At 44.2% G+C, this 27299-nt stretch overlaps 1 protein-coding gene across 6 annotated transcripts in view; it reads right to left on the bottom strand.

Annotated features, from left to right (window-relative positions):
* Positions 1–201: 201 nt before the first annotated feature.
* mllt1a (MLLT1 super elongation complex subunit a) overlaps positions 202–27299 on the bottom strand; it is a 94443-nt gene continuing 67345 nt past the window's right edge. For 4 of the 6 annotated variants that reach the window (XM_070859826.1, XM_070859828.1, XM_070859829.1 and 1 more), the window contains 6 exons: positions 24054–24141; positions 22244–22352; positions 18328–18430; positions 13850–13921; positions 11020–11091; positions 202–984 (listed from right to left, as the gene is read on the bottom strand). In XM_070859826.1, the coding sequence (XP_070715927.1) occupies positions 856–984; positions 11020–11091; positions 13850–13921; positions 18328–18430; positions 22244–22352; positions 24054–24141 (573 nt within the window). In that variant the 3' untranslated portion in view covers positions 202–855. Of the gene's footprint in view, positions 985–11019; positions 11092–13849; positions 13922–18327; positions 18431–22155; positions 22353–24053; positions 24142–27299 lie in introns of those variants that run through there. The other 2 variants (XM_070859827.1, XM_070859831.1) reach the window with 2 other exon arrangements.

Genomic DNA, 27299 nt, shown 5'->3' on the forward strand with positions numbered 1-27299 from the left:
AGGGCAGCTGAATGAAGCTAAGTAGATAGCTTTTTCGGAGAGCAGGTCCAGGTGGGATAGGACGAGTGGCCTCCTGTGTTGTGAGTTTTGGTGTCCTCTTATGTGACAAGTTATAAAATGCATGATTAGATATCATTATGCAAAATGATTGCAGATTTTAGAAATGTGCACATTTTGGAAGTGGGAAAGGATAGTCAGTACTCAAAGGGTTCAAAAATATATATTCTTTAGATAATATACAATGCAGTAGATCTGTACGGGATTCTGAGACCACATTAGTGACACTAAGTTCAGTAATCTGCCTGGCATTTTATGGAATTTTATTTCCACAGTAAAATTGTATTGTTTGGCGTTTTATTAGAAACCACAGAATTCTTCGGTTCACATCAGGGATGTAGCTCATTTGTTCGTTTCAGAATATATACATTACTTCTATAGTCTTCAGGTAAAATTTCACACAAGTTCACTAAACTAAAACAAGAGTTCCATCAAATGCTTCTTAAAGACGTTTCTTTTCTGTGTTCTTCTGGTAGCGTGAAAGGTGAGTATCTCTTGGAGGAGAAAGTCACTCACTATTCTTCCTTTCTCTCTGCCCCTGACCTAGTAGAATAGCTATGCTTTCGGGAACTGATAAAAGGTGATAAAATTTACGCTTTGTGACAATGACTTTCTTAATCCCATGCAGTGACGATTTTAACTTGATCCTCACAGGTTTGAGACAGAAAGTATTCAATATCCAGTAATATTGCCGTTCCTCATCTCATAGGCTGTGCTTTCCACCATACAGGGATTGAAGTCCAATGTCTTAGTTCGTATTTCAAAATACTACAGCCTGCGTTGAAGGCCCAAGTCTTGTCATGTTGCTGTTGCCTCTAAGTAACTCTGTAGCTTACGGACGGTGGTTTCATCCAATGAGAAAAGATCAAAGTCAAAAGTTGTGTTTGTAACATTGAAATGTCCTGTTTCTTCAATAAGGTTTACAATCTGCAGAAGGAAAATATAACCAGGGACAGAAATTACAGTCAAGTCTTCAGAATTTTGCCTAAAGTAACTTTGATGGAAATATCATAGGAGAAGATAAACAATAGATGATACAGCAAAAACACAGAGAAGTTTTTAATAATGACTAACCACACAGAGGTTGCTGTATTCTCTGGGAAGAACAGCAATGTTAGTTGATTGCAGAACAAATGAATGTATAATTTCAGTGAGATAAATGCTTCTGTACCATACATTGTATGGAGCTTTGTATTCTCCAATCCATAATTTATTCCCCAGAATCTACAGTGTAATAAGCTGAACACTCAGATGGGATTGTAGAGAAAAGAATGACAATATATGGAAAAGCTCAACTTCCTTAAAGATCAGTTCATTATTCACTATTAGAAAGAACGTGCATTTATATAGCGCCTTTCACATATTTGGGACATCCCAAAGCACTTCACAGGTGATGAAGTGCTTTTGAAATGTGATGACTATTGTAATGTTGGGAAATATGGTAGCTAACTTTAACACAGCAAAGTCCTACAATCAGCAAAAAGATGAATGATCAGATGTTAGTTGAGGAATAAATGCTGGCCAGGATACTCTCCTGGTCTTCAAATAGTGTAGTGGGATCTTTTACGTTCAGCTTGAGCAATTAGAACTCAGCTTAACGCCAACATCCAAAAGATAGCACTCCCTCAATGAAGTGTCAGCCTCTGGAGTGGGGCTTGAACCCACAACCATCTGACACAAGATGTGAGTGCTATCACTAAGCCAGGGCTGACACCTTGACATTATGAATTCAACTTGGCTCAATTACGGAAAGGATGAATTCTTGCTTTGACAAGAATTGAGCACCTGGTTCACCAAGCTTTCCTGATTGATGTAACTTCCTTCTATTCTCAACTCTTCCCATGGTTCTCCCTTTACGTGATCTATGAACCTGTGATATAGCCCCTGTGGTATTAGTCTTTCAAAAATAAAGTAGCAATATTACAAGAAGACTTTGTGCAGGATTCGAGGCTTGAGTCAGAAGTGGGATATGAAAAATCAGTGGGACTTGGAGCTGGGGTGCACAGGGTGCTGGAAACGGTCAGGAAAGTAAGAGGGGGACTTTGGGAGCACTCACGAGTGGTAGGATGGTTAACAGATACTGAATCTGACATTGGGTTGATCCCTGATAAGTATGAGCAATCAGATCTCAGATTTAGGGGTCATGTGTTCACAGACCAATTATATCGCTCAAATTAGATAGACATTTAGACATTTTTTTTAAACTGACCTCATGGTGTTGCTCATACGCAACCTAGGGTCTGGAGCAACGTTATCGTTAAGCTGCGTGTCGGTTTTGGAAGTCCTGCAAGTTGCTCACCGGCTTTTAAATGGGAGAAAATTTGAATGCGCGCGGAAATTTGAACAGGCCGCACAGCCACTTAAAGGGACCGTGCACACAAAAAGAATTTGAGGGAACGTTGGTCTGGAGTATGGATAAAGAAAGGAATTAGGGGTGCAGCCAAAAGTATGATAAAAGAGGACAGTCTTTAGAAGTCTGTTGAAGGTAGGGAGCGACTTAGCAAGGTAGAGGAATGTGGGAAGACAGGTCCGGAAGCCAGGGACATAATAACCGAAAGAATGGTGACTAATGGTGAATGAAGGGATGAGGAGTAATCCAGTGTCCGAGGAGCTGTGGATATGCACGAGAATGTATTGCTGAAGAAGACTGCATTCCTGGAGAGCGCTGAGGTGGGAAGCACAAGGCCATGCAGGGATTTGAAAGTGAAGACAGAGATCTTAAAATCAATTCCTTGAGGCATAGGGAGCGAGTAGAACTAGTGGGACACAAGTGAGTGCACAAGCAAAGAGTGGCATTCGTGAGTTTGGTAAGTGGATGAGTTTTAAGGGTTATTCTCTTTAAACCATTTGGAGGCTGCAGTAAATTGTTAGTGGCAATTGCCAGTAGCTTCTAAGTAAGTAGCAGTTTAATTTAAAGGGGAAAAGTTAAATAGTTGGGAATCTTTCAGGTTTAGGCAGAGAAAAACAAGGTAACTCTCCAGTAGGAGGCAATTAGCAGCTAGTTAAAACCAGTTCTGTAAACAACTGACCAGTAGTGAGTCATCTGATCTGGATATAGTTTAAAAAGAGGCAGCTCGTGCAGAGCACAGAGTGCAGCAGCATGGAGTGGCATTCGTGAGTTTGGTAAGTGGGTGAGTTCGGGCAAGTGGGGGTGGCAGGTGCTGTTTTGTTTTTCCTACCAGTGCTGACACTAGAGCAGCTGATAAGGAGTGCGAGAGTAGGAGACAGAGGCCCAGAGACCAGCCCAACCAGCTGCAGACAAAGATAGAGGGGTGCGAAATCGAGAAGTGACGTCACAGCCAAGCTGGTAAGTGGTTGGCTGTTCGACTGGTAAGTATAACTCTCTTCTCCTGACAGACCGCATGATGGCACTGGAGCTGAGGATGGACTCACTCTGGAGCATGCGCGATACTGAGAATGTTGTGGATAGCACATTTAGTGAGTTGGTCACACCGCAGTTAAGGGTTAGGACAGATAGTGAATGGGTGACCAAGAGACAAGGCAAGAGCAGGAAGGTAGTGCAGGAGTCCCCTGCGGTCATCTCCCTCCAAAACAGATATACCGTTTTGGATACTGTTGGGGGAGATGACTTACCAGGGGAAGGCACCAGCAGCCAGGTTCATGGCACCATGGGTGGCTCTGCTGCACAGAACAGCGGGAAAAAGAGCGGGAGAGCTATAGTGATAGGGGACTCTATTGTAAGGGGAATAGATAGGAGTTTCTGCGGCCGCAACCGAGACTCCAGGATGGTTCGTTGCCTTCCTGGTGCAAGGGTCAAGGATGTCTCGGAGCGGCTGCAGAGCATTCTGGAGAGGGAGGGTGAACAGCCTTGTCTTGGTACATGTAGGTACTAACGATATAGGTAAGAAGCGGGAAGAGGTCTTACAAGCTGAATTTACGGAGCTAGGAGTTAAATTAAAAAGTAGGACCTCAAAGGTAGTAATCTCTGGATTGCTACCAGTGCCACGTGCTAATCAGAGTAGAGGGAGCAGGATAGTTAGGATAAATACATGGCTTGAGCAGTGGTGCAAGAGGGAGGGATTCAAATTCCTGGGACATTGGAACCAGTTCTGGGGGAAGTGGGACCTGTACAAAAGGGACGGTCTGTACTTGGGCAGGACTGGAACTGATGTCCTGGGGTTAACATTTGCTAATGCAGTTCGGGAGTGTTTAAACTAATATGGCAGGGGGATGGGAACCTATGCAGCGAGACAGGGCGAAGTAATATGGAGTCAGAAACAGATGGTAGAAAGGTAAAAAGCAATAGTGGAAGGCTGAGTAAACAAAGGCAAGAAACAAAAAGGGCCGCACTACATCATAATTCTAAAAGGACAAAGGGTGTTAAAAAAAAACAAGCCTGAAGGCTTTGTGTCTTAATGCAAGGAGTATCCGTAATAAGGTGGATGAATTAACTGTGCAAATAGATATTAACAGATATGATGTGATTGGGATTACAGAGACGTGGCTCCAGGATGATCAGGGCTAGGAACTCAACATCCAAGGGTATTCAACATTCAGGAATGATAGAATAAAAGGAAAAGGAGGTGGGGTAGCATTGCTTGTTAAAGAGGAGCAATAGTTAATGCAATAGTTAGGAAGGACATTAGCTTGGATGATGTGGAATCTATATGGGTAGAGCTGCAGAACACCAAAGGGCAAAAAACTTTAGTGGGAGTTGTGTACAGAACTTCAAACAGTAGTAGTAATGTTGGGGAGGGCATCAAACAGGAAATTAGGGGTGCATGCAATAAAGGTGCAGCAGTTATCATGGGTGACTTTAATATGCATATAGATTGGGCTAAACAAACTGGAAGCAATATGGTGGAGGAGGATTTTCTGGAGTAGCACAAGGGATGGTTTTCTAGACCAATATGTCGAGGAACCAACTAGGGGGGAGGCCATCTTAGACTGGGTGTTGTGTAATGAGAGGATTAATTTGCAATCTCGTTGTGCGAGGCCACTTGGGGAAGAGTGACCATAATATTGTGGAATTCTACATTAGGATGGAGAATGAAACAGTTAATTCAGAGACCATGGTCCAGAACTTAAAGGGTAACTTTGAAGGTATGAGGCGTGAATTGGCTAGGATAGATTGGCGAATGATACTTAAGGGGTTGACAGTGGATGGGCAATGGCAGACATTTAGAGACCGCATGGATGAACTACAACAATTGTACATCCCTGTCTGGCGTAAAAATAAAAAAGGGAAGGTGGCTTAACCGTGGCTATCAAGGGAAATCAGGGATAGTATTAAAGCCAAGGAAGTAGCATACAAATTGGCCAGAAATAGCAACGAACCCGGGGACTGGGAGAAATTTAGAACTCAGCAGAGGAGGACAAAGGGTTTGATTAGGGCAGGGAAGATAGAGTACGAGAGGAAGCTTGCAGGGAACATTAAAATGGACTGCAAAAGCTTCTATAGATATGTAAAGAGAAAAAGGTTAGTAAAGACAAACGTAGGTCCCCTGCAGTCAGAATCAGGGGAAGTCATAACGAGGAACAAAGAAATGGCAGACCAATTGAACAAGTACTTTGGTTCGGTATTCACTAAGGAGGACACAAACAACCTTCCGGATATAAAAGGGGTCAGAGGGTCTAGTAAGAAGGAGGAACTGAGGGAAATCCTTATTAGTCGGGAAATTGTGTTGGGGAAATTGATGGGATTGAAGGCTGATAAATCCCCAGGGCCTGATGTCCTGCATCCCAGAGTATTTAAGGAGGTGGCCTTGGAAATAGCAGATGCATTGACAGTCATTTTCCAACATTCCATAGACTCTGGATCAGTTCCTATGGAGTGGAGGGTAGCCAATGTAACCCCACTTTTTAAAAAAGGAGGGAGAGAAAAAACAGGGAATTATAGACCGGTCAGCCTGACATCGGTAGTGGGTAAAATGATGGAATTAATTATTAAGGATGTCATAGCAGTGCATTTGGAAAGAGGTGACATGATGGTTCCAAGTCAGCATGGATTTGTGAAAGGGAAATCATGCTTGACAAATCTTCTGGAATTTTTTGAGGATGTTTCCAGTAGAATGGACAAGGGAGAACCAGTTGATGTGGTGTATTTGGACTTTCAGAAGGCTTTCGACAAGGTCCCACACAAGAGATTAATGTGCAAAGTTAAAGCACATAGGATTGGGGGTAGTGTGCTGACGTGGATTGAGAACTGGTTGTCAGACAGGAAGCAAAGAGTAGAAGTAAATGGGTACTTTTCAGAATGGCAGGCAGTGACTAGTGGGGTACCGCAAGGTTCTGTGCTGGGGCCCCAGCTGTTTACAGTGCACATTAATGATTTAGACGAGGGGATTAAATGTAGTATCTCCAAATTTGCAGATGACACTAAGTTGGGTGGCAGTGTGAGCTGCGAGGAGGATGCTATGAGGCTGCAGAGTGACTTGGATAGGTTAGGTGAGTGGGCAAATGCATGGAAGATGAAGTATAATGTGGATAAATGTGAGGTTATCCACTTTGATGGTAAAAACAGAGAGACAGACTATTGTCTGAATGGTGACAGATTAGGAAAAGGGGAGATGCAACAAGACCTGGGTGTCATGAAACATCAGTCATTGAAGGTTGGCATGCAGGTACAACAGGCGGTTAAGAAAGCAAATGGCATGTTGGCCTTCATCGCGAGGGGATTTGAGTACAGGGGCAGGGAGGTGTTACTACAGTTGTACAGGGCCTTGGTGAGGCCACACCTGGAGTATTGTGTACAGTTTTGGTCTCCTAACCTGAGGAAGGACATTCTTGCTATTGAGGGAGTGCAGCGAAGGTTCACCAGACTGATTCCCGGGATGGCGGGACTGACCTATCAAGAAAGACTGGATCAACTGGGCTTGTATTCACTGGAGTTCAGAAGAATGAGAGGGGACCTCATAGAAACGTTTAAAATTCTGATGGGTTTAGACAGGTTAGATGCAGGAAGAATGTTCCCAATGTTGGGGAAGTCCAGAACCAGGGGTCACAGTCTAAGGATAAGGGGTAAGCCATTTAGGACCGAGATGAGGAGAAACTTCTTCACCCAGAGAGTGGTGAACCTGTGGAATTTTCTACCACAGAAAGTTGTTGAGGCCAATTCACTAAATATATTCAAAAAGGAGTTAGATGTAGTCCTTACTACTTGGGGGATCAAGGGGTATGGCGAGAAAGCAGGAATGGGGTACTGAAGTTGCATGTTCAGCCATGAACTCATTGAATGGCGGTGCAGGCTCGAAGGGCCGAATGGCCTACTCCTGCACCTATTTTCTATGTTTCTATGTTTCTAAGCTGCAACACTTTGGATAAGGTGTAATTTCTAGAGGGGGCGAGGCCTACTAGGAATGTAATTGAAAAATCAAGTCATGAGGTGAGCTGTGTAATTAGGGTTTTGGCAGTACAGGGCAAAAGGCAGAGGCAGAAACAGGTGATCATAGAATCATAGAAACTTATGGCACAGGAGGCCATTCGTCCCATTGTGTCTGTGCCAGCCGAAAAAGAACTATCCAGCCTAATCCCACTTTCCAGCTCTTGGTCCATAGCCTTGTAGGTTACGGCATTTCAAGTGCATATCCAAATACTGTTTAAATGTGATGAGGGTTTCTGCCTCTACCACTCTTTCAAACAGTGAGTTCCAGACCCCCACCACTTTGAGTGAAATAATTTCTCCTCAACTCCCCTCTAATCCTTCTACCAATTACTTTAAATTTATGCCCCATGGTTATTGACCCCTCTGCTAAGGAAAATAGGTCCTTTCTACCCATTCTATCTAGTCCCTTCATAATTTTATACACCTCAATTAAGTCTCCCCTCAGCCTCCTCAAGTTTCAAAGAAAACAACCCAAGCCTGTACAATCTTTCCTCATAGCTAAAATTCTCCAGTCCTGCCAACATCCTCAAAATCTCCTCTGTATCCTCTCTTGTGCAATCACATCTTTCCTGTAATGTGGTGACCACAACTATACACATTACTCTAGCCTAACTAGTGTTTGATGCAGTTCAAGCATAACCTCCCTGCTCTTGTATTCTATGCCTCAGCTAATAAAGGAACTATCCCGTATATCTTCTTAATCACCTTATCTACCTGTCCAAGTACCTTCAGGGATCAGTGGACATGCACTCCAAGGTCCCTCTGTTCATCTACACTTCTCAGTATCCTGCTATTTATTATGTATTCCCTTGCCTTGTTAGTCCTCCCCAAATGCATTACCTCACACTTCTCCAGATTGAATTCCATTTGCCACTTTCCTGCTTACCTGACCAACGATATTGTGAAAGTGGTAGCAGAACGAATGTGGATCGGAAAGGGAACACAGCTCTGGGTCAAGCATTATGCCATGGTTCCACACCTCCAGACTTATTCTGAGGCGTCAATGGCAAAAAATGTATGGAAGTGGGCCAGGATAAAGAGAAGTATCTTGCTGTGATCAGGGCTAGGAACCACTTTGGCTGAGTAGGCGGGCAAGCAGGATTTTGGGCAGGTCAGGTTGACTGCATCCATTTCGGAGACCAAGGCGTAACAGTCAACAATAATTGAATTAAAAAGCACTCCAGGCTACAGGCTCCCTACACTGGAATAGGCCTCTCTGAAGAAACATTTTCTGTGAATGTGTAACACCATACAGGCAAATCTATGACTTAAAATTAAGCATTTTATTAAAAATTGTTTATTTATATGTTTCCTATGTTGCATATGTTACTTTGGCAAATTTTCAGCTGAACGAAAAATTAGTGAAGGTGAATCAAACTAACTTCACAAAATTGTTGCAGCAATGGATCGATTATTTCTTGTTACTTGCCAGCTCTGGTTTGGCAACTTCCAAAAACAATTGAGTGAATTAATTGCATAGTTTTCTACTGCTGACTCATTCTTCATTGGCACTTGTCTACAGAACCAATCTGCTTTTGATGCTTTTAGGTTTAGTTAATTGGCTATTTTATTAGTGGCAATTTCAGATCCGGCATCTTTAAAAGCATGCTGACCTTTAATTATAGACAGACAGGTGGGGCTTGCATTTCAAAGTCACACGCTAATTTCTGCAATCTGGAAGAGTCTGTGTTCCATGTTTTTATTGAATGTGTGAGGTTGCAGCCCCTGTTCAATTATTTAAAGGGGTTGCTCCTCAAATCCTGGTTGCACTTTGGTCCCACACTCCTGATCTTTGGGTACCCTGTGCAGAGGGGAGCGGGTAGGTCCGAGGGCCTCCTCATAGGACTGCTTCTGGGCATAGCCAACGGGGCCATCAGCCGGTCCAGGCAGCGGGCGGTCGAGGGGGTCATTCAGCCCGACTGCCTGCCTCTCTTCCGTGGTTACATCTGAGTCAGGGTGTCCCTGAAGATGGAGCACGCGGTGTCCACCAGTACGCTCGTGGCCTTCCGCGAGAGGTGCACGCCGGAGGGACTGGAGTGCATCATCACCCCCAGCAACCAAATTTTAATTTGATTTTATGTCTAAAGTTTAATTTGTTTAATTTGCCGGTTTTAGTGCCCCCCCCCCCCCCACCCACACACCTTTTAGCCAGGGGGCACTTGTATAATTTCTGTTTTTAGTGCCCTTAAACCCCTACCCCCCTCCCTCAAAAAAAGGGTCACTGGAAAAAAATGTATTTTGGAGTGTGACACCCCTTGCAGGGGCCATTTGTTTAACGTGCATAACTAAAATAGTAGAACCGGTAATGTGTAGTGCGATTGTTAAACCTTTGCTAATAAACCAACTAGTTCTTAACAGCAATGTGTTGCTATGAATTCTTAAGCAAAGAACCCATGAAGCAAATACATTGCAGTGAGCAAGGCCATAAAAGACACACGCTCCAAGGTCGGAATTTCCTGCAGATAGGTGGGTTAGGGGCGGGGAGCCTCTGAGGTGGGTTAGGGGGCCGGGTTTCCCGCAGGCCCTGCCAACTTTAATGGCAAGGCCTGATTTGCATGTGAGATTTGGTTTCCCGCCCTCAGCCAGCCAGATTGAGTGGCTGGGCTAGCTGCAGGAGGGTAGGCCTGTAGATGCAGTGAGGGAGCGAGGGTTCGGTTCGGTTCGGGGGAAGGGGTGTTGGGGATCGGCAGGGGCTAGGTTGGGGATCCTGGTGGGTGGGTGGGTTTGGGTTTTGGCATGGGGGAGGATCAGGTATCATGGGGGGGGGGAGGGGGGTACATCGGGGAGGGGGAGGGGGGGGCGACGTCAGAAGATTGGAGATTGGCAGACGGTGGGGAGGAGGGGGGTTTGGCCGAGGATCGGAATCGACCAGGAATCTGGGGGGGTGTTAGGTATCAACCGAAAGATTGGTGGGTGGGGTTGGGGAGGGGAGGAGTTAAGGATTGGCAGGGAGGAGTTAAGGATTGGCAGGGGGGAGTGAGGTTCAGGACCAGTGACCAGAGGATTGTGGCCGGCCTCAGCATCATTGGTGGAGTGGGTGGGGCGGGGAGTTAAAAACTGAGTGGAGGTTAAAAAAGAGAGTTCCAATCTCATTATAACATTTAAACCGACGTTCCGCCTGCTTGGGAGCGGGTTGGTCGCCCCCCCCCCCCCCCCCCCCCCATTAAAACCGGAAGTGGGCAGGTCGGAAGTGGGATCAAGTTGGGAATCCCATTTTTTATCTTTTAACGGTCCCCACGTGCCAAACCCACCAGTTTTTTGGGGGGGAGAAATTATAGCCCAAGTGTCTGCTATTTTTCCCTATGTGGAATGAATATCAGCTCTAATTGTCCTGGCGAAAATCAAATCAAAGCAATTCTAAAAGATAAATACGGAGTTCTGGAAAAGGTGCTTAAAGGTTGAAAACTGCTGTGGGGGCAGCCAGATCGGAAATGTAGGCAGCCAATATGGCAAGTGTGTTTAAGGGGGGGAGGGAAATGAAATTTTACCCAAAGAGACAGTAAAATATTACAATATATGCTGTGATTTAAAAAAAAACTATCTGAACACTTAAGGAGCGATACTATCACTAAAACAAATGTCTATGTGCAGTCTCCATGGATGCATTTACAATTTACCTGTTGCAACACATTGCGTTCTCGTAATGCCATCAACCTGCGGTGAAGATCCACCAATTCCTCTGTATATGACTGCAGAAAGGAAAATGAATATTAGAGTCTTTACCTTTGCACCAAACTGCAGGAACTAAGTTTCCCCTTTTTGTTTTGACGCAGTTAGGTTTACATTTGAGCCCCGATTTTCCAAAAGCAGCAAAAATGAGGCTCAGCTGGCTCATGGTAACATAGGGCTAACTGTGCTGGCAGCTCAGAGGATGGGCTGCAGCAAATTCTCCAACAGAAGTCCCTCCCCTGAAGAAGATACTGGCATAAAAAGTTTGCCCAGATAATTTGGTCTGAGATACACTTCAGGAGGCAGTGTAAAATCTGGCAAGACAGCAGCGCTTAAAGGGCTGCAGCTGACTTTAAAGAGAAAGTCATGGTGGCGGTAGAAAAGTGCATTAACTGTTCACAGTGGCACAGCAGAAGCATGTGGGCTGAAGTGCTCCCTTTGATGCTAAGATGTTAGCGGTCCTGCGGCAGTAAAACTGCAGGTGCAAACCTTATGGCGGGAGATCGCTCAGCCAGCCAATCCCTTGTGCCTGGCTGCAAATGAAGATGCTTGCCAATATCAGGAGGGAGACAAACCAAAGTAAACTTTGGCACAAATTTCTTGTGGGACCTAACTAGTATGGCCAAAATTTTATTTAAAAATTGCTTGCACCCTCTGGGATGGACAGTTTCAGTATTATACATAATAATTTTGCACACAATTCTTTCATTGTGCAATGCTGGATAACACAATTTTCTTGCAGTTTGAGGAAGCATCCAAGGAAAAGCAAACAGATGCTAAACTTCCAGGCCGACGACCTCCTTGGCTGTTTGGGGGGAGGGGTTCTCATAGGGGTCAGTAGCCAAGAATGCAGAGATTGGCCGCGACCTTCTAAGCAGACATCAGTCCAGAATTTATTTTTCTTCAAATTATGCAAGTACCATGAACTGCTGCACATAAGATAGCATCATGACTGCATCCTATATAACGGTCATAGAGGTACATAATATTTCTGTGATCACCTGAACATTACTGGAATGCAAACTCTCTGTTTTTGTAGGCCATGGGGTTTTTAATGAGGACACCAGATGTCCACACTGGTATCATCCTCGCTGCTTTGCACTCCAAGGGAACTCTGCCACCAACAAAAATCTAAAAAATTTGGCACGTGGAGTATAATGTTGGAAAGTGTGAGGCTATGCACTTTGGCAGAAAAATCGAAGAGCAAGTTATTATTTAAATGGAGAAAAATTGCAAAATGCTGCAGTACAGCGGGACCTGGGGGTACTTATGCATGAAACACAAAAGGTTAGTATGCAGGTACAGCAAGTGATCAGGAAGGCCAATGGAATCTTGACCTTTATTGGAAAAGGGATGGAGTATAAAAGCAGGGAAGTCTTGCTACAGTTATACAGGGTATTGGTGAGGCCACACCTGGAATACTGCGTACAGTTTTGGTTTCCATATTTAAGAAAGAATATACTTGCTTTGGAAGCAGTTCAGGGAAGATTCACTAGGTTGATTCCGGAGATGAGGGGGTTGACTTATGAAGAAAGGTTGAGTAGGTTGGGCCGCTACACACTGGAATTCAGAAGAATGAGAGGTGATCTTATCTAAAACGTATAAGATTATGAGGGGGCTTGCAAGGTGGATGCAGAGAGAATGTTTCCACTGATGGGGGAGACTAGAACTAGAGGGCATAATCTTAGAATAAGGGGCCACCCATTTAAAGAATGAGGATGAATTTCTTTTCTCAGAGGGTTATAAATCTGTGGAATTCGCTGCCTCAGAGAGCTGTGGAAGCTGGGTCATTGAATAAATTTAAGACAGAGATAAACAGTTTCTTAACCCATAAGGGAATAAGGAGTTATGGGGAGCGGGCAGGGAAGTGGACCGGAGTCCATGATCAGATCAGCCATGATCGTATTAAATGGCGGAGCAGGCTCGAGGGGCCGTATGGCCTACTCCTGCTCCTATTTCTTATGTTCTTAAATTCGACATCCAGAGAAACCGATGCCTTCTTTCTACAGTTTAAGTGCTGCCCCTTGCCGACATAGTCTTTAACACTGTATTAGTATTAGTGTTTGCCAATGGTTTGATATATGAGCCCATAGCAGATGGCTTACTATGGCAGATCTCTCCTGCAGTATCTTGGAAAGATGTGTTAGGTGGAAAACATCATAGTATTGTAAACTCTTATGCTTATCCATCTCCCTCCCCTCCATAAGAGCCTCCTTAAAACCCACTTCTTTAAAAAGCCCTCCTAATAATCTTTGGCCAGGTGTCAATTTTTAACTTCCACTTCTGTAAATCCATTCTGCTACTTGTCCCCTGACTCCGCATTCTCTGACCTTGTTCATCAGTCTATTGTGGGGTACCTTATCGAAGGCCTTTTGAAAATCGAGATAAAGTACATCTACTGCATTACCATTGTCTACTCTCTCTGTTACTTCTTCAAAAAAATTCAAGCAAGACTTTCCCTTTTGAAATCCATGCTGACTATTCATTATTATATTTTTGGTTTCTAGATGTTCTTCTATGTTTCCTTCCCAGTGAATTAGATGCCGAGTCCATTCTTATAAATCACCATTCAAGGCTTTGTTACTTTTCTTTCATACACAAGATGTAGATGTGAATATAATTCTTCATTAAATAAAACATCATTAAACTGCACTGAATTGGAGAGCAGTGGAATAAAAATAAGGCAAAACATTTGATATATTTTCTACAGTCATAACAAAGTTTATGGCTCTAACTATCTGTACTGATGTAGTTCTTTGATAATTGGGAGTTGTTCACCTTGTCTTGCAATCCTTTTTTAAATAGTTTTTCTGTTTTTTCACAGTTTTCAGGACTTTTTCTGCCAGATGTCTGTAACAGAGATGAACAGAAATATTTAGAAATCAATTTGTTGTTTTAAAGGGACTCGCTTTCTACAGTAATACAGCTCTGATGAAGGGCCATCTCCACAGATACTGCCCATTCTGCTGAGTATTTCCAGCATTTTCTGTTTTTATTTCAGATTTCCAGCATCCGCAGTATCTTCCTTTTGTCTCTTTCTACAGTATCCATTTAGAAGTACAGGTTGGGCCTCCCTTATCCAGGACTCCCTTATCCGGCACCACCCCACTTCCGGCATGATGCAGCCGACCTCCACCCCGACTTTGGGGCCATGCCGACAATCAGCCCGCTGGGGCCGCAGCGACATCTGTTGGGGCCGCACCGACATTCGGCCCGTCGACACTTCGGCCTGCCCAGGGCGCTGACCTCCTCTCCCCTCCCCTCCTCCCCCCCCCCCACCTACCTCGGGCCACTGACCTCCCCTCATCTGGCAAAATCCCTTATTCGGCACAGGCCAGGTCCCGAAGGGAGGTTCAACCTGTACAACATTCACTTGTTTATTTCAGACACTTTTATTTTTCATGCTTCCTCAATGCTTTAAAAATATTTCCTGTTTTCTTTTAGAACACCATGTTAGAGCAGAGAAGACAACTGGTTCTCTAGCTCTGCCACTCCCGAACAGCCTGCTAGGTATATGAGACTGCCGTGTGCTGATTCTTCCTCATTTAGAGAAAAGTTCCTGATCTCCAATTGGCCGCTAGCCGATGGTTCCATTCCGATAAGGAACTCACAGTGCAAGGAATCATGGGCACAAAGGAGAGGATTTTCCACCGAATTGCTGCAGGGATAATCGAGAAAAATGGGTCCTGGAGGCCTCTCACATTGGCCATCAAGATTGTCCCTCACTGGTACATATTGTTGGTTGCTTGCTATTACCTGCCCAACCTCATGTAAATGATGGTGAAGTAGCAGGGCTTAGGACTCAGGCCAATTTCCATCTAACCCACCTCTGCACTTCTAACAGAAGAGAAGACCAGACCAGAAGGACAGAGGTGGTCGGGGAACTGTTTCAGCAGGACGTTGCTTTGTTTGAATGAATTTTTGTTTTGGCAATTCAGTGGTCTTCTGGCCCTTTCGACATTTTCCATGTCCATTTCAGGTGCTGCAATGAATGTCCCACCATGGCATTTCCCTCCACTGCAGTGGCAGACTCTTACTGAAGACCAGACATACTGTCAGACATCTGTCCTACATAATTAATTGACCCTGATCCAGGAAAATAGAATGGGTTCACAGTGAGGTCGGATTGAGAGGTGGAAGTCCTACCCCAATGCACTTCTAGAGTCAATCCTGCCCTTCGCGAAAATCCCCCAAAATGTGTCGTTCACCGCGGTGGGGTCAGCTGTTAAACTAATGAGCAAAAATCAGTCGGGTCGCGCCTTCACCACAGGAACTTATCTTTCAAGGGGTAAAGGATGCAGCATAGCAGATGTGCAGCCTCTACAGGACAACCTGCTGGTGTGACAGGGAGCTATTACAGGTTGATGAAGATGTCAACATTGAATTCCCATTAAAGGAAAAGGACTTGCATTGATTTAGCACCTTTCACGACCACAGGACGTCCAAAAGCATTTCACGGCCAATGAAGTACTTTCAAAGTGTAGTCACTGTTGTGATGAAGGGAACCACCTAGTGGCACGACAGGGGATCATTGAAATTCCCTTCAGAAATGTTTACATAAGGGATTACAATAGAGTATGCACCATAAACAAGATGTTTAATATAGTTGTCGATCTCCAGTGACATTGCACATGGGGAGTTAAAACCAACTCGAGACTTCAGGTGAAATGGGGTTAGAGGTCGGAGATAATTGGACTTGGGCACAAAAAATTAAATCAGTCCCCATTTTAAAGCCATACATTGTTTTTACTTTTAGATAATACTAATAGAATGATACAGTAGAGAAGGTGGCCATTTGGCCCATCATGCCTGTCCCAGCTCTTTGAAAGAGCTATCCATTAGTCCCAATGCCCTGTTCATTCCCCATAGCCCTGTAATTTTCCCTCAAGTATTTATTCAATTCCCTTTTGCAAGCAACTACTGAATCTGCTTCCACCACCTTTTCAGGCAGTGCATTCCAGATCGTTTCCTCCTGTCGCCTCTGGTTCTTTTGCCAGTCACCTTATATCTGTATCCTCTGCTTACCGACCCTCCTACCACTGGAAACCTGGAAACAGTTTCTCCTTATTTACTCTATCAAAATTGTTCATGATTTTGAACACCTCCATCAAATCTGTTCTTAACTTTTTCTGCTCCAAGGAGAACTATCCCAGCTTCTCCAATCTCTCCACATAATTGAAGTCCTGCATCCCTGGCACCATTTGAGTAAATTTCTTCTACACCCTCTCTATGGCCTTGACATTCTTCCTGAAGTATGATGCCCAGAATAGGACACAATACTCCAGCTGGTGACTAACCAGTGATTTATAAAGGTTTGACATAATGTCCTTACTTTTGCACTCTATGCCTCTATTTATACAGTCAAGGATCCCTATTATTTCGTAGTATTATTACAGATAAATAAAAAAACTTACTGCAATTTGGAAAGCAGAGAAATAGAGCTGATTGGAGCAAAGGGATTTCTCTGCAGCACAGGCTGAGAAACAACGTCTTATTTTTTTCAGACCCCTATTGAGCGTATTCTTCCGCTCAAATTTTTATCTCATGATACTCCTGTGAAGCGCCTTGGGATGTTTCACTGTGTTAAAGGTGCTATATAAATACAAGTTGTTGTTGTTGCTCGCTGTGAGCAGCAGCACTGGAGAGCCAATGTTAGAGTCCCATGTGAATTTCCATCTCCACAAACACTGCTATCATGCCACAGATGCCCTGAGTACACGGAGAGCTTTCAAGACTATGATGCTAAATAGTTACTAGGGAAACTCCTGTAGCTTTGCCCATGGTAAATCTGGACAAGCGCATTCATGATACTGTTGGGAAACGTATGGGAATCTGCTGCTTTGGGGGCTTAAAAAGCTCCATCTAGTGGTAGAGGTATGAATGTGCAGGTGCGACTGTGCGCCATAGAAAGCCTATATTATATAAGTATATTATATAGGTATATTCATTCCATATTTGGAAAAAAAAATCAGCTTACATATTTCCTGTCTGACATATGACCTGCTCAGTCACCTGGCTGCTTGGAGGTGTGTGTGTGTCATTCAGGAATGCATGACTCTCCCTCTTTCTCCCAGTAGCAAAGTGGCTGGTCCTCACTAAGCATGGCAAACTGTCTGAAACACCATAATTAAACCCACAACCTGTCCGGCTTTACAAGAGCACACATAGCATCAGTTTATATTAAACGGGTTGCCGCACATTGATTCAAAATGATTTGGATGAAGGAATTGAGTGTAATATCTCCAAGTTTGCAGATGACACTAAACTGGGTGGTGGTGTGAGCTGTGAGGGGGACGCTAAGAGGCTGCAGGGTGACTTAGACAGGTTAGGTGAGTGGGCAAATGCATGGCAGATGCAGTATAATGTGGATAAATGTGAGGTCATCCACTTTGGGGGCAAAAACGCGGATAGAATATTATCTGAATGGTGGCAGATTAGAAAAAGGGGAGTTGCAACAAGACCTGGGTGTCATGGTTCATCAGTCATTGAAAGCTGGCATACAGGTGCAGCAGGTGGTGAAGAAGGCAAATGGTATGTTGGCCTTCATAGCTAGGGGATTTGAGTATAGGAGCAGGGAGGTCTTACTGCAGTTGTCCAGGATCTTGGTGAGGCCTCACCTGGAATATTGTGTTCAGTTTTGGTCTTCTAATCTGAGAAAGGACGTTCTTACTATTGAGGGAGTTCACCAGACTGATTCCCGGGATGGCTGGACTGACATATGAGGAGAGACTGGATCAACTGGGCCTTTATACACTGGAGTTTAGAAGGACGAGAGGGGATCTCATAGAAACATACAAGATTCTGACGGGACGGGACAGGTTAGATGCGGGTAGAATGTTCCCGATGTTGGGGAAGTCCAGAACAAGGGGACACAGTTTTAGGATAAGGGGTAGGCCATTTAGGACTGAGATGAGGAGAAACTTCTTCACTCAGAGAGTTGTTAACCTGTGGAATTCCCTGCCGCAGAGAGTTGTTGATGCCAGTTCATTGGATATATTCAAGAGGGAGTTAGATATGGCCCTTACGGCTAAAGGGATCAAGAGGTATGGAGAGAAAGCAGAAAAGGGGTACTGAGGGAAAGATCAGCCATGATCTTATCGAATGGTGGTGCAGACTCGAAGGGCCGAATGGCCTACTCCTGCACATATTTTCTATGTTTCTATCACTTTTAGCCATAGATTGAATGATTACTTTAAATATATATAATATATATATATATATATTGCAGCACAGACACTGGACATCTTGAGAAGTACCTTGTTGCTGGCAGCTATGTGTTTTTGAATTGGGGGCTGGTCCAGGGTGTTGACATTGGAGTTCTCGCTGCTTTCACTTCCACTGTCATCACTTAAACTCAACCTGAAACCAAAAGAAAACACAATACACATTGATTGGCCTTGAGCAACAGAAGCCAGATATATTGCAGAGCTGTTATCTTTGCAGTGTGGAGACAAGGCCTGACATCCTAGACTATCGTCCAGGCTGCCCTGCTCACCAGATTACTTTATTTACACACTGGAAGGAAGAAATGTCATTAGCAGTACTTAAGATGAGAGGAGAGAAAGACGCAAAATATCCTATTCCAGGGCAGAAGGATTAAATCGCCAGTGGGGATAACACTGCCTACATTATGCACGTCTAAAGCTCTGCTCTTGAATACTTTGGCAAGTCACCTGTCTATGCACTTCTAAACAAGCTACAATCATATGACCAAAGCTATGCTCATAAATATCTACTTCTCCCTTAAGTTAAATCTTTCTGCTGTAGATGATACTCATCCTCTACTTCTCTTTCAATTAACTCAGAGATTCCTCACTCTCTACCTTTCCCGCTCATTATACAATCCTACCTTAGTGTCAGCTTGGCTCAATAGACAGCACTTTCATCTCTGGGTCAGAAGATTGGGGGTTCAAGCACCATATCAGAATCTGAGCTTATAACCTGGGCTGACACTCCAACTCAGGTCTAAAGGACTGTTCCACTGGCAGAGGCAGAGTCGTTCGGATGAGATGTTATGAAGGATCACGCAAAACTAAAAAAATATACCACTGCAGACATCTGCAAGGTTCAGAAAGTGCCAGACTGTATCAGTTATACTCCCCAATTGTTCCTTTTGCCAAAAAATCTCTAGCTCCCTCTTGAAACTGCTGACAATACTCATTCTGATTGCCTCTCCAGCCTAATCTAAATATTCATCCTCCTTTTGGTCAGCAGGGTGCCTTAGCCACAGAAACCCAGCACCATGTTTAAGGATCTCCAAACCAAGCTACTGAGAAGGTAGAGTTTGCCTGATAAGGGACTCTCTTCTCATAAGACCATTCTATACTTACCTAAATTCAAAGAGCTTACCAAGCAAAGGCTTAGGGACCTCACTCTCCCCACCCCCCACCCCCCACCCCCCAAGTATATGCAGTAGTACTGCTGCAGTTAACCAGATCAAGCCAGGAAGCATGCTATCATATTCCTCTGGCAAGCTGCCCCGCTGCTGGTCCAGCTAGCTCTATCCGTTAGCTCATTGGTTTCAGAAGTTATCTAGAACTGAGCGGAAGATTCGCAACCCCTAGTGACAGGTCTACCCATCTAGGATCAGTCAGTAAGCCAGACTGTCTTTGCAACCATTAACAATGCCCTGGCTTACTTCACACAGTCTACCACAGTGGGTTGACTTGATTCTGAATCTATCACCAGTCATGTCACCTTATTGGCACCTTAACCCAAAAGATATTATTGCCCCCTTCCCCGAGGTGGACAGTTACTAGTTCATCATCATCATAGACAGTCCCTCGAAACGAGGATGACTTGCTTCCACACCGAGAAGGGATGAGTTCACAGGTGTTTCAATGAAGGACCTAATATTCTGGATTCCGAACTACATCTTGAAGGGTAGAAGATGCCTGTGCGTGGATTTATTTTTACATGTGGCGGCCGTTGCATCCCAGCCACCACACGGGCTTGACAGAGCAAAGTCTTGGTCCAGTGGCAAGGATTAACCAGGACGACTGGAGACTAGCTCTGCTGCACGGACCCAGTGCGCACACATATGACTAGTTGGTCATTTGATAACTGACAAGTACAGGTCTGATCCCTCACTAGGTGGATAGCAGAAACAAAGAGCTTCTCATGAGTGGAATGGTGAGAAGTATATTGCCACCATCCTCCTGACCTCAGCCTGGATACCTAATAATCAGGTGATAATTCAAGGCTGTTTGCTTTTACTACAGGGGACCTTGAACCCTAAATAGACTTGGTGCACCCTCCTGCAGCTGGACCTCCAGCCCTTTAGCATCGAGAGAAGCACCATTTCTCATACACCTCCACTGTGCCATTACTCCACTTGCCTGCCACCATCACAACTTTCTCTTTCATGGTCAGCTGCGGCCCTTTAAGAGCTGCACCTGCACTGGATTTTGCGCTCCACTGCCCAGCTGTGCTACAGGTGACGCTCTTCCGGTGCTTGTAGCTTATTCAAATTAGTGGGAACGGTTTATGTCACAAAGTTCAGTGGGGCTCGCCCCTATGCTACAAGTGTAACACAGTCTGCGCCACAGCCATCTAATTGTGCCAGGGTTACAAAATAGAGCTTTAGTGGTTATCTGCTAATATTGTGAATAATAATTTATATAGGCTTTAATGTCAGTATCAATGATTAATTTTGAATCGGACATGGAATTATATTAATTTTTGCTGCTGGAATTCAAAAGGACCCAGCATCTATTGGGTTAACAACCACACAGTCATGCTGAGTTCTGTGAAGGTTTTAAAACTCTAAAATATTTAAAATGTTGAAAAGATTTGGCAATGTAGATACAGAGAGACCAGTTCCTCTGCTGGGGGAATCAAGAACAAGGGGACATAATCCTAAAATTAAGAGCTCGACCATTCAGGAGGGAAATCGGAACGCACTTTTTCACAAAAGGGGTAGTAGGAATCTGGAACTCTCTCCCCCAAAAAGCTGTGGATGCTGGCACAATTGGAGCTTTCAAGACTGAAATCAATAGATTTTTGTTAGTCAAGGGTATCAAGGAATATGGAACTATGGTGGATAAATGGAGTTGAGGTACAGATCAGCCATGATCTAATTGAATGGCAGAGCAGGCTCGAAGGGCTGAATGACCTACTCCTGTTCCTATGTTCCTAAAATAACAGTCCTGGAGTGGCTGAGAAAGGAAGGAGAGATGAGTCCCTGCAAAGCCATAAAATGAACAATATTGGATAGTAGATATATCGATGGATATATATCTTAATCTAAATAAAAATAGTTGGGGGAAGTGCATTTTATTTTGGATATTTTCCTACCTATTTAAGCAAAATTAAAATGAATTAAAAGTGGTAAGTGTGTATCTGTTCTGCAGCACACTGTAATGTCCGGTGGACTAGCTAGATGACTGACCATTAGTCCTTTCTCTCAATTAAACAGTAATCTTGCTTTGGGATAATAGAACATGCCATGCCAAGATTTTCAAGTCCACGAGGTGATCTTATTGAAACATATAAGATTCTGAAGGAGCTCGACAGGGTAGATGCAGAGAGGATGTTTCCCCTCGTGGGGGAATCTAGAACTAGGGGACATAGTTTCAGAATAAGGAGTTGCCCATTTATATTGCAGCCAACGAGAACCATTACATGTATATGTGCAGATGCCACATCAGGATATTATCCATCCCATGTGTTAATATGGGGTGAGGATGGGTTTGGTCTTGGCTTTGATGCCTTCCTCCCTCCCATTGTAGAATAACTTGTTGTTGCACTCTTTGAGCTCAAATATGAATGTGGGCAAATTGGCTGCAGGAAAGAGAGCAAATATTGCCGAAAAAATTATAGTTTAAAAAATGATAAATGGTAAAGAAAAAGATATTGATGCAGGCTTAACGAGAACACGGTTCAAGAAATATGGCAAGCCTTAAAGTACACTACCATTTTTCTGTAGTAAATACATTTGGCTGCTATGTGGCTGTGATTAGTGCCGCAGTAAATGTAATTTGGGGCCTGTAAGTTATTCAGTAAACAGCTATGGAAGCATTCTTTAAAAGGGTTATTGGTGCTTAGACTTGGTCTAGGTGTACAAAGGTGATCAAAATTTCTACCTTTGGTCCAGAGTGCACAGCTTCCAAACAATGGTTGAAACACAACTGAACTTTCTTTGTCACATTCCCATCTGTTAAGCTCACCGACCTGTGATCTCTGCTAACTGCGATGTTTTTTACAGGCCTTTCCTCCTCGGAGCTGCTGTCGTCATCGGAGCCTTCGGACTGGATCTCCTTCACCATGGAACTCAGAGGTCCTTGATAAAACAAGAGGAGTTGGACAGGGATCAGCAAACATCTCAATGGTCAGCTGTCACCTGTATCTTTCTGTGTGGTTTAGTGTCCAATGCTGTCTGATAATGCTCCTGTGAAGCACCTTAGGACATTTTACTATGTTAAAGGCGCTATATATATAAATGCAAGATGTTGTTGTAAAGAATCTCCCAATATTACAGTGATGACCATCGTCATGTTGTGAAGGTAAATTAGTATTCTGGATTTCAATGGCCGTGTGTTGATGCAATGATTCTTGTTTTAAACATATTTCTTATTATTTTTAAGATTTAGAACCTCAGACATTTACAGCACAGGAAACCATTTAGCCTACTGCTTTAGTGTTCATCCTGTAATCTTCTCAATGGTGTTTTTTTTTCTTAAAAGGCAAGGGGAGAGGTTGAGTTAAGTCTTTCAGTGTGAAATGTGACACAAATTAAATCATTTATAGAGTCAGTGTCCTATGGATGTGTACTTTTACCTTTTGAAATGTTAATCACAAGAAACCCACTGTCAAAATCTCTCTCTGTCAGATGCACACATGCATGCACACACGCACACCTTTTTCTGCTGCCTGCACAATGTGATTTTTTTTTTTAAGTCTGAGGTCAAGGCACACGAACAATCCACAATATTTCTGATATTATTTCCTAAAATGTGAAGCTTTTCTGGAGATCTTTAAATAGAAGTGTGCCAGCAAGAGAAGAAGGCCTATATCCTTTAAACTGGCAATACATTCTTCTCAGAGTTGCTGTTGAAAATTAAAAGCAGATGCTGGTGAGAAAAACAAAGCTATTTGACAACAGTAATGGAAGAGGAAAACATGCAGAATGTGGAGACATGAGGTTCAGCTGTGCAATGCTTACTTACGCTCCAGTCAGTAGCAGGATAGCATCTCAGTGGCTGTGCACTTACCCCGGCCTCCCCTCCTCACCCAACCCCTCAATTCCACTCCTAGGATATCAGACAAATCTATGATTTCCCCCGCACCCCCCAGACTGCTGTTAGAGAGGATTCTTTTTTTCCCCTGGACAGAAAAGAAGAGATTGGAGGCAGGCAGGGGAAGGTGTGTGCTGAAGGAGATGAAGAAGTAATCAGCAATGGGCCTGTTGGTGTTCATGTGATCGCACGGTTGAGTGGTAGCTAAAGATGTGGGTGGGTAGGTGGGAGATCGATGCTGAGGGAGGAAAAGAAGGCAGAGAATGCAAAGGAGGCAATATTGGTGCTTGGGCCACACTGGGTCCAATCGGGCGCTAGGCCGCTCTGGCCAGGTCTCAGTGCGCTTGCGGGCAGCTTTGGGGAGCAATGGGCCTTGTCCTCAGTTGGATGAAGTTCTTCTCAGATCATCATTACTGAAAGAAAGTCAATTACCTATCCGCAAAACTCTAAAAACAGGATGATAACACGCTGGGAATGAAAGTCAATATCATAACACGATCAAAATTGACATGACCGGTGATAAACAGGTATTCAAAGTTAAAAGAGCCAACCTTCATGGCAGTGGAAACAACTGAAACAAATCGACTGGTGGGGGGGGGGGCAGTACTCAAGAAATGTATTCACCTGGCATGTAGTTATTCTTTATGCCTAGTTACATTTATCCTCGGTTGAGGGCAGAGCCCGAACTCTGGATAAATATATCTGTAAACAGCAGTGTGAGCAGCAATGTAGAGGAGATTCCATACCTTGTCTGTGGTTTTGAGATGGTGTAAAATCGGAATCTGAACTTGAATCTGAACTTGAGCTTGAGTTGGACTGACTGGTCCGTACAGACTAAACATGGAAAATGAGGAAACTAAATTAGTCGCAAAAAATCTGACAGTTAATCAACTGGATTCAGCTTCAATTAAGTGGAGTTGATTTTAACTCCCAGTGAGTTTCGGATGGGCAAGGGTGGGGTGAGTGTAAAACTTACTTACAGGCCTGGATTAATTCCCAGGCTTCATCTGCATGCAATGGGTCAGCTGCCCACCCGTGACGCCAGTAAAGTGGCAGCTGGTTTGTGAGTGGGAAGTTGGGCAGCCTTTAGCTGCCTGCTGATACCACAGAAAAGCTCACTGGCAAGAAGGCAACTCAGAGGGAGGGAGGGAGTGAAGGAGGAAGGCAAGCAGGGAGGGAGGAAGGAAGGTAAGTGAGGGAAGGGTGAGGGAAGGGAGGGGAGTGAGGGAGAGTGAGGAGTGGGGGAGCGAGGGAGGGAGGGGGAGGGAGTAGTGAGTGAGAAAGTTTCGGGAGGGAAGTCCGGGGCAAGGGAGACCACAGCTCTCCTTGAGGGGTCCAGAGGATTATTTGTCTAAGGATGTTCAATTTGAGTAGAAGCCTCCAGATTGATGATGTCCTTTGAACAGCAGTAATTCACAATAGATTTTACATGAACAAACCGGGGGGAAAAGAAACAAACCATTTACTTCCACAAACAACAGATTGGATAAGACATTGATCAAATTGCACTTTGTATAGGTCTGCAGGAGGACCTTAATCCACCTTTGGTTTAGAGACTGCGGCCCTTATTTTCCACTTGCTGGATTTTTGGCGCCCGTGCATGTTAACAAACGATTTTTTTGTGTACGTTCGTGCCAGAAAAGAAAAATCGGGACTTTCGGCAAATAAATATTTGAATTTGGCGCCGCGCTCTTCGAAGTTAGTCTAGGGGGGGCGGAGCATGCGCTAAAATCTCTCTGGGTTGTGCAAAAAGCTGAAGTTGCCAGGGCAACCAGAGACGCTGAAGCAAGCTGAAGCCTGCTCCCCCAAAAGGACTGCTACTCCACCGCTGCCGAAAGGGCCACAAAGGACCTCTCCCCCCCACTAGACCCGCTGCCACCACTCTCCCCCCCCCTGGCTGGACTGACCCGTGGCCACTGCTCCCCCCCAGCTGGACCCACTGCAATCCCGGGCTGAATGGCCCTGCCGCTCCCGAACTTCAACTCGCAGGGGGGCAGGGGATGCGGGGGGGACATTCGGCCCGGGATTGTAGCGGGTCCAGCGGGGGGGGGGGGGGGAGAGAGTAGTACTATGGCCCAGGATTGCAGTGGGGGGGAGCAGTCCTTTCGGCCCGGAAATCTTCTTCCCTTGCTCCAAAAAGAGTTCCCTGTGAAAAAAAGGTATTTCATTTTGTATTCTTTTTGCCTCACTCCTGTCTTCTCCACGCTGATTCCTTAACTTCACAGATGTTTTTTTTTTGCAGTGCTTTTGGCCAGTGTGCGCCACGCTGAAAAAAATCGTGGACGGCTAAAATCGATTTAATGCACAAAACGGTGCCCGATATCATTTTGACTCGGGTCGGCGCCAAAAATGCTATGCTAAAAAAAACTGCCGCATACAGTCGGCGCCAGCATCCAAACGTTGGCAAAAGTTGGAAAGGAAGTATTTCATGCCAAAAAACATTTGGACGCCAAAAAACGGCGCACAATCGTGGCGAAAATAGGGGCCTGCACCTCTGTCAGTAATTCATTGTTGCTGGATCACTAATGCAAACCTACATTTAAAAGAACTGTAGCTTGGGCGGTTTTAAAAGGAACATTGCAAAAGTGCTCGTCTAAAACAGACGGATTTATTTAATCAATTCAGTGAAGATCCACTAGTAGTTACCAAATTTCATAAACTTTTAAGATCTACCATTTGTCAATTAAGGGTCATGTGGTCCTAAATGACAATATGATGATGTATCAGCATCTTGCAACCACTTAACTTACGAATAGGAACTGCAAGAAGTACTGTCATGAAGCATCAGACTATTATCATTCAGTATTATATCGAGTTAGGACAACCAAACGGTAGCACCACTTGCGGATTCGATCTACACTGGAGGGATCGACTAACATAACTTCAACACGGAGAAAGTCGAGAATCTACCTGGAATTTGTCTGTGCTGATTTAAGATCATTTTTATATTTTAAAAATAAATACATTGAAAAATACAAGGATAGATCATTTACCGAATGATCGCTTTGATCTTTTGTGAATTAAAGGTCCAAACAAATAAATTGACGACTGACACTTTTTGATTTCTTTTTGTCTTTACGGAAAGAATTTGGGAATGAGTTACGTTAACTGTTGCATCTTAAAACAAAGTGGGGGTCATTTTAATTTTAATTGCGGGCAAAAAAACTGGCGATAGCGAATTGGCAGCTGTTTTATGCCTCCTCCATTTTCTTTTCCAATCAAGTCAGTGGGCGAGGTGTAAAATGGGCTGCCGATTCGCTAGCATCCGTTTTTCGTCCTGCAATAAAATTACCCCCAATGATTTAAAAGATTTAAAAATCACAGAGTGAAGCACTTAGACAAGAGGTTCATTTGCTAATGTACCAGGCATTAAAAATGCACATTAAAGTCAAAACGAGCCAGTTTGTGGAATATTATGGCTCATAGACTATTTCAAACTGAGTCAATGATTGTCTCATCTCAGGCCCGATGGCCCCTTTCATTTTGAGAATAGCAGGATATGTTTTTTTTAAACACGCACTCACAGAGGGGGGAGGAGAGGTAGTCAGTTTTACTGACAAGCCTGCTGGCGAATCACTGCAGAGGGTAAAGGTTAGGGGGACGGCCCTCCCACTTGCTGGTTACATTGAAAGATTGAGAGACAAAGGGACACATGGGCAGTCTGTCAGCCAGCTAGGTCTGGGAAGGCAGCCTGGGCTAGTGAGGGGACAATTCACTCATCTCAAGCCCAGAATCAGAATGCTGGTTAATAGGGATAGTGTGACATATTTTTATTATTGTTCTTGAGGAATGCTCTGTAGTTTGTTGCATCAAGGTGAAATTTGATTACAACTGTCACTCTGTACGTTCACACGTTATCTGTGAAATAAAAGCATCTCAACAGTTCATGTTCAGCCTTGTTATTTGACAAACTAAAGTGAATCAGTCCACCTTCCGAACGACTGGAGAGATGTGTGGGAAGGCACATGTGAAAGACAAAATATCCAGTTCAG

The sequence above is a fragment of the Pristiophorus japonicus genome, chromosome 18 (assembly GCF_044704955.1).
Source record: "Pristiophorus japonicus isolate sPriJap1 chromosome 18, sPriJap1.hap1, whole genome shotgun sequence".
NCBI lineage: Eukaryota > Metazoa > Chordata > Chondrichthyes > Pristiophoridae > Pristiophorus > Pristiophorus japonicus.